Consider the following 16,155-nt stretch of genomic DNA (forward strand, 5'->3'; position numbering starts at 1 on the left):
ATGGAAACGTTTGTAATAGAATGCTGTTTGCTTTTTCTGTATTCGTGTTTTGTTCTACACCTATGGGTGTTTTTGCAAATCTAATTACATTTCATGTTTCTAGAGTTAGCGGTTAAATGTAATATTCATAAGCAAGCAGCGTAATTTCCCAGACAGGCATCGCACTTTGCTTTATAGACTCCACAAGTTCCATTTTAAAACTGACCTTTGAAAGCATTCAGAGGCTAATAATTTGTGTTTCCTTTCACTGTACCCGAAGAGCGGCTGCTAACTTGTTTGTATAGATTGAACTTATTACAACTAATGAAGAGACGCTGAAAAGCATACATCTGCATTTTGTTCTGAACTATTTTATACCAAAATGTAGACAGCTTGTGTTTCAACAGGCATTTGAATATAAGAGAACTAAAAAATACATCAACGTTCATTTTTTTTACAGCTTCTCTTTCTACTCTGACACTGAAATGAGACATATTAATAGTTATTCTCCTTGGAGTTTGACTTTCATCATATAGGTACCTTCACTGGCATAATCTGAGCTGGTAGCTGTTTATGTAAAGGGCTAGGCACAATTTTGTTGGTCCTTAGAGCCCCATGCACTAAAAGTTGCAATTACTGCTACAGGTATAGGACCCATTATCCAGAATGCTCGGGACCAAGGGTATTCTTAAGGGGTCTTTCCGTAATTTGGATCTCCATACCTTAAGTCTACAAAAAAAAACAACAAAACATTAATTTAACCCAATAGGACTGTTTTGCATCCAAGAAGGATTAATTATATTTTTTCTGGGAAGTACAAGGTACTGTTTTATTATTACATACCCCCAAACTGTCCCGCTTTCAGCGGGACAGTCTGAATTTCTACAGCACAGCCTGCTGTCCCGGATTGTTGCTTGAGTGTCCCGCAATTCGCAGTTATGCCTTCAATTTCTCCTTCCCCGTGGGGTCTTTAGTTACTGGTAGTCGTGAATTTAGAATGAAAGTAGCTTCTGAGATACAAAACTGACCCTGCTGGATTTATTGCTGCTGCCCTCTGCCCTTCTCCGACTCCCTCTCCCCCTACAACCAAGGTGCATGTTACTGTTAGTAAGTTTCACTAATGCTGCCTCCCTGCTTCCAATTTCTTTCTTTTAAAAATCTGAATTATTGATTAAAATGAGTGTATGGGAAACAGTATTTCTGTAATTGAAAGCTTTCTGGATAATGGATCCCGTACAAGTACTTACTTTGCCCTGCTTCAGAGTACAGACACAGAGTACAGCACTGACATCTGTGTAAGTAATACCTGCCATAGGCAGTAAGTACAGGACTCCATACTATCCTGCATCCCTGGCTGTCCCCAGCTTGTATGTAGTAAAGGATGCACAAGCAATGAATCACAAGCTAAAGGTGTTTGCTCCTGTGTGTAGCACTGGCGAATGTAGGCATAGCTGTATAGAGAGAAACACTTTATTCTAGTGCTCAATTCCCAAATTCAGTTAGACACCTTTTTTGTGCTTTGTACCAAGTTTTTTCTTTAATATCATCCACCTGCTTTGTGGTCAGACCCTGGGGGTGCAAGGAACACAGGGAGGCTTATTTATCAAAAGTATTGTGAATTTTTTTGGGTGAAATAAATTTGACTCTAAAAAAACTTGATCAAAAACATGAAAAAACCCTCAAGTGCTGCGAATTTGCATTCTACCAAATTCCAAGAATAAGTCCCCTAAATAATGCTATAACAGCTCTCATTCTTCAACTCTCTTTCTACATGAACTTGGAAGCTTTTAGGTACCAAAATTTTTACGTTCAGGTTTCTTGCGGTTAATAAATATAAAACATTTGAGTTTTGCACATAAAAATTTAAATGGGATTCTTTACTTCTGCAAATTCTGTTTTGTTATAATACTAATGCAATTGTTGGATTGTAATATAACCCAATAAAAATTAAAAAAAAAAAAAAAAATTTAAAGGGGACATATTGTGTGAAAAACAATATTGAGCCAATGAATTGTACTCATCTAAATATAGAAGGAATGTGTTTTAAAAGTAGTGAACTCCTATTCTAATCACCACTGCTTTTATATGCCCCCATCTCTACTGCCCTTAGTGGCTTCTGGTATGAATTACACTCTTTTAACTGATATTGTAACTCTAGTACTATCTAGAGACTAACTTTTTAACCATATTCAGTAAAAACATACATGAAATCACAATTTTCACTTTACATTACTTTCACAAATCATTTCATAGTCACAGTCAGCATTAATGACCTTGCCTACCCCCTTATAAATGTGCCTAGTGTTTATATATAAGCCCCGGTACTAGAACAATGCGTGTTTTTCTGTCTGCATGTTCCTTTTCCCAGAGCCCACACTGTGCTGCATTGTTATATTTTCATGCCAGTGTTTTACTGTAAGAAGTAGACTTTATACTGTACTTTAGACTAAAGTACTAGGCCCCTTGACTGAAGGGACACATTTCACGAAATGAGAAAAAGCTGCACTAAGATGCAGGGAAGCTATTGTTTTCATATGCCGCTGGGTGTATCAAATATTCCTCAGTTAGAAATTGCTTGGTAATATACACACACCAGTTTCCCAGTGCTTCCCAAGGCCTTACCCACATTTCCATTTTACAGAGTATTCTGCATATCACATCTGATTTTCACAGAGAAGTATCCTAGCTGGTAAATATGTGCTACTCAGAACCAGGCAGGTAGACACAGCCTTTTCCAGCATCTGGGGGGGCTGCACATGGGATGTAGCTAAATGTACAAATGACAGCTTGTATTCTTTAACAATAGTTTGGTAGATAATCTCATTCTATACATCATAGTTGAGTTCTAGTTTAACAACAGCTGGAAGGCTTTTTTGGACATCCCTGATACAGGTATGGAATCCCTTATCCAGAAACCTGTTATCTAGAAAGCTCCAAATTATGGGAAGGCCATCTCCCATAGACACCATTTTAATCAAATCATTAAAAATTTTAAAAATGACTTTTTCTGTGTAGCAATAAAATAGTGCCTTGTAATTGATTCCAATTAAGATATAATTAACCCTTATTTTTTTTTACTAGTCATAGGGGGCCATTTACTAACAGATTTTTTTCTTCCCAGGTTGAATTTTTTACGGCTAAAAAAAGATGCATCTGGGAAAAAAGATGCAACTTTTTTTAAATTTATTACAGCTAAAAATCCAAATACGACAATTTGCCAGCTAAAACGTGCCAAAATCATGTAGAAGTCAATGGCAGATGTCCCTTCCCAGGAGGATCCTTCTTTTGCTTCAGAGGTTTCAGATTTTTTACACTGTTTTTGTGCAACAATTCGAAAAAGTCGCACTTTCAAGATTTTTCTGCAACTTTTTCCTGCCTGTACTTTTTCAGTTCAGACTTTTTAATAAATGTCAAACATTTATGGAAATTAGTTTAGTGAATTTTTAAAAAGAAAAAAATGAGAAATGTTTGAGTCTGCCCCTTAAATATGGAGATCCAAATTATGAAAAGATCCCTTATCCTGAAACCCGCAGGTCCCAAGCATTCTGGATAATACTCCCATGCCTTTATAAATTAAAGGGAAACTCCAGCTTCTGAAGCAAAATGTGAAAAAGAGCCCCACACGACCCAGAAACCCCTAATATAGTTATCACTGTAATCTGTTCCTTAAAAAGTATAAATAAATAACATTTTATTTGCTGAAATCCAGCTGCAAAACAGTTCTATTTCTGCATCATTTGAATTGTGGGATATGGAGGCAGGCTGAGGACTGTCGACTGGTACATTTTTTTCAAAGTAGTCAGATCAGCAGGGGAACAGGCTTAGGTAACTATTCCAAACCATATTATTACATTAAAAATCATGGAAAGGCTGCATATTATTTAACTGATTTATTTTTATCTAATGCAGAATTCATATGCTGAAAAATATTATAATTTTTTAACTATTATCAAATCTTTCAGTCTGTTTAGAATGCTAATATCTACTAAGGATAATGATGGCAATTTTTACCCCCCACAGTAAATTGTAAGGATATTACAATTAACCAAAGGAGTTCTGTAAACATATCATAGAACACAGAACAGCTTCCACCACACTGTAATATCTTTTATCATTTTCAGTAGGGGGTACATTATCTTTTAAATATCCATAACTGGTGATTTTAGACAAAGAACAGACAATTTTTATAACTAGTCTGTCATTAAAGTATTGATTTTAGCCTTAACTTAGGTGTCTTGGCACTTTAAGGTGGATTGTTAAATTAGGTGTTCAGCTTGTCGCCTTTGCCCTGCATCCCGGAGACATATTCCAACAAAAGACACATTAATATTGGTTGGATACTACTGATTTACATACTACTATATTTTATAACTCACAAGTGTAGCCTAACAGCACCGTAATGTCACAACAATATCAATTACATTTATCAAACATAAGACCTATATAAGTATGTTTAGTTTCATATAGTGGCCATTTTATTGTATTTTAATGTATTTTTTTTGTAACTCAACCATTATTTAGCTTTTCTCTTATGCCTTTCCATTCCTGCCTTCAATTTATCACAGTATTGTTGCTGTTAAAGTGCATACAATTATTCATGTATCTTCCAGCTCTTCTTTCATATGTAGTTTATCATGCACATCAGACATATATCCATCCATTTTTAAGCTCAGACCACATTTAAATCTCCCACAGTGTGTTATTTATGCAAAGCAATTCCATCTTTTCCATATAGCTCTCATTCTGTGCCAATAGCCCTATGTCTTTGTTAAATCAAAAAGGCGCCATTGGATTTAAAAGTAGGCATACATTATACCATCTTCTACTGGTGTTAACTGTTTGGTTTTTAACTATTCCTATTCTGGGATACAGAAGGGAATTTTCCTTGAATGCCAGAAAGAATTCAGTGTTCTAACAAACACAATTAAATAATTTTCCATTTGAGCCCATCTTGGCGCCGGCTGCGTTCTGAACAATTCCTACATTTCGGCAAGTTCAATTGATTTGTTATGTTTGACACTACCACTCCTGTTCAGATGATCGAAATATTCTTGTGTATGGGACCTGTAACCATTTCTGCAGTCTTCAAACCCAAATGTCAGGCAAAGGTGCCAGTGATACCGATCCTGTAACAACGGCAGTCACCAAACCCAAAGAACTGGAGATTCATAAGTCACATTCCCAATATATATATATATATATATATATATTTGTAATATTATTATATACACACACACATATATATAATATAGTGAATAAAGTACCCCCTATTGTAAAATATAGGGATAGTATAAGTCACCAAGGTGTTCTATGACCATATAAAAACACGAGGCCCAGGGTTGAGTGCTTTTATACAGGTCATGGAACTCCGAGGTGACTTTTAATATGTTGTTTTACACAATATTTTACAACAGGGAGTACTTTATTTACTATAATATAACAAGTTTTAGTGAGTCATGGGACATCACTAAACTCCGATTATAACTGATGACATCAGTAAGCACCATTTATAAGGGTATCATTTCCAGTTTGGTCCCATAGGGAAATGATCAAACTGTATAGGTCTTAGGCCTACTGTCAAATGTAGGTTTCTGTAGTCACTGAACATATAGATATGCAGTTCAGGTCAAATGAAAGTGAAACTGCTACCAGCTACAGCTTACATATGTAAATCCTGGAAGGCATATAAACTCCTCATACTAAGTTAGAATCTACAGGCTTTTTGCTAAAACATTCCATCTCAATCTTAAAAGTCTTGTTGCACCGTGTTGCCTGGATGAGTAGCCAACCTCTAAATATCTAGTTTCTGATAGAGCTGATAAAGCTTCCTTACCTATGTACCAAGCTACTGTATCTAGTAGAGCTAAACATTTGATTTGGTCTTTCAAATTTGTTTTCCTCTTTATCTTACCATTTTCCTTTGAAACACAGCACTTTTCAGCAGTACTAGGAGACTTCACGTTTGACAAATTCATTACATTACTTCATTATTTCTATTTTTTTCTTCCATCTATCACTTCCTCCATATGTTAATATGATATTAATATTCTCTTAAAATGTTTCTTTTTTTTTCCTTTTAAGCACGCTTCAATGATTGCCTATCTTTAGTCTCTCATCCTTCAATATAATGCTTCTTCTTCCAGTTGCTTTCTCACAGCCAAATGACAGTTTGCGATATTTTGAATATGCCTTTTTCTACACACTTTATATATCTGTTATGCCCCAGGCACATACAGTTTTATGGGTTATATCCTTCAAGAATTCAACGGAGTCTGTTCCTTTCTCTTTGAGCCCTTTGGTTGCAAGGCTACCATTACATACGTTTAGACATTTTCTACATGTTCAAGTCTTTATTTGAAGACAGGCATCCCAGGTGATACTTTCAATCTAGTCCTGTGCGTTTTTCTGTAAATAAGATGTTTTTTTTCAGGACAGGTTCAGGTTTTTTATGTATTAAAGGCCCTATTTATAAAGTGGTGAAGTAGTAAGTAGTTTACTGCTTATAAATCACAACTGTAATATTATATTGATAACCCTTTAGACTTTTAGATATTAAAAACTGATGCATTATTCTCTCTGCCAAATGGAAGTTTGTCATTCTACCATAGAAAATAATAAGATTTAGTCAGATCTGAACGGGACAGATGATTTCAGTTGGAAAAGAGGATGGGAAAGTTGTACAGGAAATGGACACAGGGAATAAAACTGGAAAACAGAAAGTCTGTAGCACTGAAATATTAAATTCCTAGTAAAGCTGTACATTGATAAATAGGCACATTTAAAAAAAAAAGAGAGAAATCTGCTTGCCATTTTTGGAAACTTGCTCCCTTTAGAAACAGGAATGACCAGCCTACTCTTATTTCTGCTTAATGATAAACCAAAACTCAACAATGAAGGTTTTTTTCTGTAAAAATGAACCTTGTCTGTTCTGTTCTGTTGTTAGTGTGTGTGTGACTAAATTACATGATTTAATAAACCTCTCTGTAGTTCTTGGAGTGCCACATAGCTTGCCTAGTTCACATTTTGTTTAAAATGTAGTTTGTGGGTAGAGCACAGCCATTCCTTCCATCAGTTGTGTACCGCAGTATTACTTGGCCCTGTAATGTGATCTTGCACGAGGCAGCCATTCTGAGCTCTAGGCTGCATTAGTACTCATAGCCATTATAATATTAAGATCCACAACGTGGAGGCACATTTATCAACATTCTGAATGTCAAATCATTTATTAAACAATTAAATGTGGATCCAAAACAAGAAAATTGTGTGCTTACAAATGAAAAAAATCCCTGAAACCATAAACTAATTAAAGGTTGTTACAGTTTGCCTAGGACAGCTCCCATTGACTTTTTTTTGTCATTTTTCATGGTGACGGTTTCATTTTTTTATGCAATAAAATTGTCTTTTTAGTGCAAAAAACACAAATCGTGGCAAAAAAAATACAAACGTGACTAAATGGCTCACTGAGTCTTTAACGGTTTTAAAAATATATATATTTATAGATTTTAAGAAAAAAAGTGATGCAGCAGGTGAGTAGCATCAGGCCCTGGGCCTATATACCTTCATGGTTAGTAAGCTGGAAAGGCAAAACCAAAACTGTAACTGAAAAGGCTCCTAAGGGCCTGTACCTTCTCAGCAGTGGCATCAACAATGGGAGGGATTCCAACTTCTTACACATAAACAATTTAGCCTCCTTACTTGCAACATGAAAAGGCTACAAGCCTATCAACAACAAAATATTTGCACTGCTTTTAAAATGATGATGTACATCCTTTAAGATCACAACAACAAATCTCCATGGCAACACGAGGTACCTCATCTAATTAAAAAAAAAAGAATCAAAATGTTGTCAGTAAATCATGTGCTGTAAGTAACACGCTAAAATTATTTGCTAAGTAATTAACACAGAAGTCACTTGATTTACATAAATAAATCATATTCACATTTATTGCGAACAGTATAAAATATAACCCAAACATATTTATTCATTGTTGTGCGTCTGCTTCAAAGTGAATTTGGGCACAGGAGTGTCATATTTGGCATTGGGTTGTCATTTCCTGAGGTCTGTGTCACATTGACCTCTCCATCTGATTCATTATTGCATCTGTTGATACCGTGGAGTTACTGCTCCATCTAGGTTCCCCTGTGCCAATAGGCACACTGACTAGCGGGGCACATCTTTGTTACAAAATGCACGGAGTGGATTTACACCCCAGTACCTGAGTGATCCTGATTCCAACAACTGTGGCAAATGTTGTGAAACCACAAGTGTGGTTCTATTTTATAAATTCGCCCTTTGGGACTGAAGTCACAGTCTACAAACTGCTGTTTGTCCTTTCTTCTCGTCTGATTATTTATTCTAGACATGGTGTGATAGAGACATTATTAGCCTGAGAGAGCATATCTAAGCTTTACATTTTCATTAAATAAAGTAATTTTTATTTCCTGTTCCCTACAACATTAAGAGGGGAATTATTAAAATTTGGATTTTCGTGGTTTTATTGTTTTTTTTTTTTAACTTGTTTCCATGAATGTCAGTCATTTATTAAAAAATCCAAATTGAAAAAGCACAAATTAAAAAAATTGTGGAAAAACGCCAATTGCCACATGAAAACCGCAACTTGTTCATATTGACGCACAAAAGCCAGCATAAAAAACCCAGAAAACCACAAAGCAAAAAAAAATCTTCTAACTGTAAAGGGATATCTGCCATATCATGATCTCAGCAGTTTTTAGCTGGAGTATTTTTGCATTCGGATTTGTCTCGGTTTTGTCACATTATAAATTGTCCACAACAAAATCGAGTTTTGGCGTCAAAAAACCCAAAACAAAAAAATCTGGCATTTGTAAATGCCCCCCTAATTGTGGGTAGTTTCCTAATGGAGTATTTCTTGGAAAATAAGTCCTCCCTGTGACGGTGACTGTTGAATATACAGTTACATTCCAATGGACTGAAATCAAAAACTTTCTATTTAGTGCCCTTTTTAAAATATTTAAAAATGTTTCATTGGTATACACGCTTAGTTTTTCTAATGTTCTGAAATCGCACTTCTATTCAATAACTCACTGTAATAGCCTAGAAGCTATTGTCGATCATAACCATTAAAGAAAGGTAGAATAACATTGGCCTTGATTAAATTATATGCCCAGGAGGCAGTAGGTCACCTTTTGTTCCTGCAACTGTTACCTACATTATTCTCTGCTTCAATAAAGATTGTTACTAACAATATTTTATCATTTACTTGAGGATTATTACTCTTATCCATTATTTAAGCAACATGGATAAAATTGTAGCACTGCGTACTTCAGCCGGCGGCTCCCTCATAAATCAAGTATAAAGCAATATAAGGAACTGTAAATTCCTCTCACTGCTTGATAGTACACTATACCTTTACTTGTATAAGTATGATTTCTATTACTTCTGTGCTAAACTTTATGATATATATATATGTAGTGGTGCTTGAAAGTTTGTGAACCCTTTAATGATTTTCAAACAAGTCCTAAAAGTAGATGAAGAAAACCTAGTTAAACAGATGAAAGAAAAACGATTACATATGGACATGTATTAATTGAAAAACAAATGATCCAATAACATTTAGCTTGTCCTTCATTTTCATTATTGTGTTCTATTTTCAGGCAGTCCTTCTGTAAGAGCCTATTCAGCAAAGTCTATACGCAGGATATCAGAATCACACACTATTCCACGCCCAAGCTCTGCAGCAGCGAGACCAGTATCAAGGACAGCAAGTGAGATTTCAGAAATAGAATATATTGACTTGACAGATAGAGATGACCCACTCTTGGAAGTTGCTGAAGAACAAAAAGTTCTTGCTGGCTTGGAAAAAGAATTGGATGTCTTACAAATTGATTCAGGTAATTAACTGTGTGCTCTGTGGGCCGGGCTGTGAGCAGCTTCTAATATATATGCACACCGAGGTAAGATGTACTAAAAAGGCTCATTTACAAAGATAGGTTCTAAATGACACAAGTGGATGGGAAGAAGAGACATGAGTCCAGGATGAAGAGATTGACACTGTATTGGGACTCATAAGCAGGGAGTCTAACTGTTCTTGGAAAGCAGCTGTTACACAGTCTCTTGCTTCTAGTTTTTATGATTTCTGGCCTTCATACTGAGAGAGAGCACAAGCTGCAGTACTGTTTTAGGCACAGAGGGCCTAAAAGAATAAAAGCCAGAGACAAGAGAAATTGTTCTCATAAGTTCATAACTCTAAAACCTTCCATTCACGCAGTCACTCACACGTTAATATGTTACAGAAACTTCTGCATTTACTCTCTTACTCTCACTCCAAACACCTGGCACCACTGTTTCATTTCTACCAACCTCCAAATCACTTTTTCACTTATTATCTTCACTTGCAAGTTTAACTTATTAATACAGGTATGGGATCCCTTATCCGGAAATCCATTATCCAGAAAGCTCGGAATTACGGAAAGCCTGTCTCCCATAGACTCCATTTTAATCAAATAATTCAGAATTTTACAACTGATTTCCTTTTTCTCTGTAGTAATAAAACAGTACCATGTAATTGATCCCAACTAAGATATAAATAATCCTTATTGGGTGCAAAACAATCCTATTGTGTTTAATTAATGGTTTATTAATTTTTTAATAGACTATATACTATAAGGTATGGAGATCCAAAATTACGAAAAGACCCCTTATCCGGAATACCCTTGGTCCCGAGCATTCTGGTCCTATACCTGTACTGGCATTAAATCACATATGGAAGTCTCCATAGCCCTGCTAGAAACTCCATCTATAGGACCCTTTGCTCCGGTGCATTTAATGTATTCCCTTATAAGATGTATTATTACTTTTTTTTTAATTGCACCCATATAGGACATGCTGGGCTGCAATTTACTCTTTTTGATATATAGATAACAAAAGGAATTCTGGGAATGAATTCCAAACTCTTAAAAAAATCCCATTTACATGAGTTTATCCTATAGGCTACAGCTCACCCACTGGGTTTGAAGCTGAAGCCAGGATAATAGCTGATCAGATTTCTTGAGGCTCATCAGTGTAGTGCAGGGTTTTCTGATTTTTTTGTAAAAGGTTCTCACTGACTTATATGAAATGATAGTAACAGGGCATATTGGTTTTCTTTAACAACAATTTTTTGTAGTAGTTGAATTCTGAAGTAGGTGTATGTTCAGTATTCAGTCTGAATTATTTTATTAATACATGCAGATTTGTTATTATGGGTTATTAAAATAGACATTAACAGTAAATAATGCTCTTTCAGACGAGAAGGGATCCTGGCATCAAGAGAATTCTTACAATGCATTCCAGTTCAACGCAGAAGGCAAGAATTTATCCCATTTAAGTGACACCTATCAAATCAAAAACAGAGCCATAGACCATAGGTATGTATACTATGTAAATGTAACTATTTACTATGTAACCTATAAGGGTTATATACGACCACAAACATGGTTGCACTAAAATGTACCCACAGTTGTTGGCACCCAATTAGTGTAATTGCATCGTATAAATGCATACGGCACAATTACACGGGAATTCTAGAAAAAAAATTGCATTGTAGGTATTGTTGGGTATCTACATTGGAACATTGCCCTTTACCCACTTTTTTGCATTTGTAATGTAGATGGCCCTTTATATCACTTTGGGAATATTATGTATTGCACAGCTCTGCAGAATATGTTGGTGCTTTCTAAATACTGTACATGTTAATAATTATAACACTAATATACTTTTATATTGGTGAGTCTTCTGCTACTGCAAAGGTAGCAACATGGAACTCTTTTTTATTATTACACCAAAATGTATGCTAACGAGTGAAAAACATAGTGACCAAGGATCGCATTTAATGGTCTGTTAATACTGTAGAAAAACACATATTGGGCCAGATTGCATGTGAAAACTTGGGCAAGATTCAATTTAAGGGGAAAAAAACTCCTAATTCAGCTCAAGTTTTCCCATAGACTTTGATAGAGTTTGATTGGATGAACAGTGAGAGTTTCTCTTATTCAACTGCATCTGGCTCTATGGGAAAATCTGGAATTGAACTGGCCAATAAGCTTTTCTCATTAAACCGAATCTAGCCCCATATATGGGAAGTAAGGTATTTGATATACAGCATATTTCTTAACTTCAGCTCCTTATCTAGCATAGTTTATAGAAGGCTAACATCTGATTGGTTGATATGGGTTACTGGATCTGGGAGGGTATCCACTGTTGAAGCAGATTTGTTATTTGGCATTTTAGATATATATAAACTGTACTCAGCATGTTTGGGAATCACATTGTAGAAGAACCAAAAGCTTCATATTATTTGTAAAGAAACCCAATTTCATCATGTTTGATGGCTCTGTTTTATTTTTTCCCAGCTTGCCCATGCATGTTAGAGGATCCCTGGAAAGCCATGATGAAGAAAGTTATTCAGATGGTGATGATGATGCTCTGCAGGATAGGCTTAATGTGCTGTCACTTCAATAGAATTTAGCTCCAGAGCCCTTAGAAGAACTGAAAGTCCTGTTGATTTTTCCATTTTCTATTGATTTCATACTGTTTCTTAATTTCTCATGTGAGTCAGTTGCTTTTAAAGACCTACATGTATGAAAATGTATTAGGTATTTATAAAATGATTCACTCTACTGTGAAATGATTATTTTTATTGCATTTGTTTTCAGTGTTTCATTTAATGTTGCTAATAATAATCTTTCACTGTATCCATTTATGCAGTCTTTTCCATAATGGGCGCAGTATGGCTGTCTTACAGTTAATAGGGACTTAATAAGTTATTATCTGTGGGAATTGCTTAGCAGTAACTAGTGGTGATATTGTCAACATTGTTTTGGTCCCAAAGTGTAAGAGCAATGCTCAGTGTGAGGCTTATATCTGCAATGCATTTTACTTCAGCAACAATTTACACTTTGAATTGGTATCAGCTTTGCATGACAGACTGCAGATCTCGGTGTGTACTTACGGAATATACCATAAGAACGGACAATTGTGAAAAGGTTGAAGATGTGACGCAAAAACACAGTGCCTGTTTAATAATCAAGAAGGGTAAAGCATTTTTGTTCAGCTTTGAGGCTCTTCTTACGATGTATACTAAATGCACATAAAGATTATTTAAACCTATGCCTGCCTTCCTCAGTTCTGAGATCGGAAAACACATATGACGCAAGAAATACAATATACAGATGGTACAAAATACATTAATATATGTCACATTTTATGTAAACTGCTTGAATGCTACTTGTAACTCCCAATAAATATTTTTTATCTGTTGTTGTGACTTCAAAAATATTTTTTTATTCAGCAACAACTGAACAAAGAACTGTGTTTATTCTTGACTTTTCATTGCTTTTTTGTCGACTATTACTTACAGTTTCAGTGTCATAGAATACCTGTGAATTCCTTAGAGAAATCCGCCGAGCACCTACAGTCACTTGCTCCTTAAATCCTACTGGCAGTGCTAGGTGATGCAAGGGAGGGATTGTGGGATTGTGTATTTTGGGCAAAACACCTTGCCTCTTCTCTACTTAGGAAATAAGTGCCCTGGGTTCTGGCTAGCTTAGCACACACGCAGATGGTTGAATTCACTAATAAATATGTAGAATTATTTCAGCATTCATCCAGACATTTAAATCACTGGGGTCAATGCAGAATGACTAATTGATGCTTTTATCTGCAGGGGCGATCCTGGCCCCTGTGCTGCCGAGGTGGCCTTTCCAATGCAGCCTTGTTCCCCTGCCCCATGCTTAACTTTACAGCACCAGAGAGCACAATTGCACTTAAATCAGCCACCGACACTTTAAAACCTTCTAATCCCATTTGATCAAACCCTAACAGATTTTATTAAAGGATAAGTAAGTCTTTTACTTTAAAATCCTCTAAAATTACTCTAGCCAGCCACCAGAATAATATACCTTTGTCCCTGCACACAGATTTATTTTGTTTCTCTGTAACAAGCAGCTGAACAGCATTTCTTTTATTGACTACCTTATCTAGCATGCAGCTCCACCCATTTTTGCTTTCTGAGCACTCTTTCTCTCTCTCCAACTATGATGAGCTCAATGATGTGCCTACTGGGCATCATAGGTCAATATATTTGGAGAGAGAAGAAGTGCTCAGAAAGCAAAAAGGGGAGGGGCTTCAAGCTATTTAGTCAAATTGGGCCCACACAGATTCTATTGGGATTGCTTGAGCATGTAGTAAAAACATATAGTTTCCTTTTTATGACAACAAAAGCCTGACCAATGATTACACTAGAAATAGTGTATCTTATACATAGGGCTTACGATACAAGCCTGAAGGGAAAACTATAAAACTTCAAAGTGAATACAAAACCAACAGATAGTTTATCTGATATTAAGTGGGAAAACCTTGGCTATTTATTGGCTGATGCGACCTAACATGTATGTGTGCCCTTGGTTTGTTTGCATATTAAGAGCACAGTTTTACGACAATATTTATTTTGTTGCTTCGATACTAAAACTTTTCTCAAGTGGATGTTTTAATGTAGATGTCGATGTGGTACATGAATTAAACTTAAACAATGTTATAGAATGCCCTAATACTAACAGCTTTGCAATTGGTTTCCATTATTTATTTAAGTTGGATTAAAGTTTATACTTACACATGGCGCAAAGATTGCTTTGATATCATGCAGCATGCAACTATACAGCATGTCATGTGCCCATTGCAATGGGAAAAAAGTGCAATAATCATCTATTCTGATATTTTGTATTGGAAATAAAAAAAAACCTTTATTTCTTTTACAGTATAATTGTATTTTTTTTAAAGGGGACATATAGGATAAATGGGAAAACCCTAATTTTGTAGGCAGTTATGAATAATATACGGTGCTGGTTTCACTTTGTGCTAAAAATTAATCCTATCTGTAACAATGGCCCCTTTATTGGAGCTCCCTATAGATCCTATCGCTTCTCTGTCAGAGTTTGAAATGGAGAGTGGGCGTGTCCTAACATTCCCTGCCAGAAGCACAGTAGGAGGGGGAGAGCCAATCACAGCCCTGCACTCACACAAGCAAAGACAGGCTTCAGTTCCCAATTAGGTCAGCCTAGCTGCTGATTGGTTCCTATCTTATAGTGCAATGTATGGAGGGCCGCCGGCTCCCCAAGCTCATACAGAGAATTCAGCCAGCAGGAAGTGGAACAGATGGGCGGGACTAGTGGGGTTTTGTGGAATTTCTCAATAAATCAGTCAGAAACACAACTTTTTTAAGCACAATCCTTCTATATCTGGAGGAGTATAATTCCCTGGTACATTCTTAATTTTTATAGGATATGTCTCCTTTAAGAAAAAAAACTGTCCAATCTAAGCAAATACAGCATTTTTTCGAGCTAAAAGCAGGAAGTCTGACATTTATGGTAGATTTTTTATTGGAAGTTTCTGCAATACTTTCTAACTGATTTGGCTGATGGGCAGTTCTCCCCACAGGCAGCCATAGAATCAGTTCTGCTTTCTGCTCCAGATTTTGAATGAATTTTGAGAAGAGTATCGCTCTAACATACAAGGCCCCTTTTTATGAGTTGCAGTTAGTCCCAGAGGAGCCTTGACCAGCAGTTGGGCTTTTAAGTGAGGCTTAAACTGAAATAGACAACCGCTGTTCCAGTGTAATTGTAAGAGAAATATACAGTGCCATCAACAGATTCCCCTTTAACCATTTGGGCTCCATATAATTGTAGAATTTGAGGCACCAGTGCTATTTGGGCCCCATCATTGACTGCACCTCATACTGTTATAACAACTGTATATAAAAATGTGCAAACCAGAAATTATAGATACATATATGTAATATAAACATATTTAATTTATTTTTAAATATGTTTAAAATACTAAAAATTAATTGCTGCCATAGTAACCAAATGGTTTGACATACAGGTGTAGGACCCCATAATCCAGAATGCATGGGACCAAGGGTATTCCGGATAAGGGGTCTTTCCATAATTTGGATCTCCATACCTTAATAAAATATTTATTAAACCCAATAGGATTGTTTTGCATCCAATAAGGATTATTTATATCTTAGTTGGGATCAATTACAAGGTACTGTTTTATTACTACAGAGAAAAAGGAAATCAGTTTTAAAATTCTGAATTATTTAATTAAAATGGAGTCTATGGGAGACGGGCTTTCCATAATTCGGGGCTTTCTGGATAATG

At 35.9% G+C, this 16,155-nt stretch overlaps 1 protein-coding gene across 1 annotated transcript in view; it reads left to right on the plus strand.

The window, feature by feature from the left end:
* The window catches only part of zbbx (zinc finger, B-box domain containing), a 65,448-nt gene extending 52,193 nt beyond the window's left edge, over positions 1–13,255 (plus strand). Inside the window, exons 18-20 of the mRNA XM_002931565.5 lie at positions 9,613–9,849; positions 11,244–11,364; positions 12,349–13,255. Coding sequence (XP_002931611.2) covers positions 9,613–9,849; positions 11,244–11,364; positions 12,349–12,457 — 467 coding nt within the window. The 3' untranslated portion in view covers positions 12,458–13,255. The remainder of the gene's footprint in view (positions 1–9,612; positions 9,850–11,243; positions 11,365–12,348) is intronic.
* Positions 13,256–16,155: the final 2,900 nt, after the last annotated feature.

The sequence above is a fragment of the Xenopus tropicalis genome, chromosome 5 (assembly GCF_000004195.4).
Source record: "Xenopus tropicalis strain Nigerian chromosome 5, UCB_Xtro_10.0, whole genome shotgun sequence".
NCBI lineage: Eukaryota > Metazoa > Chordata > Amphibia > Anura > Pipidae > Xenopus > Xenopus tropicalis.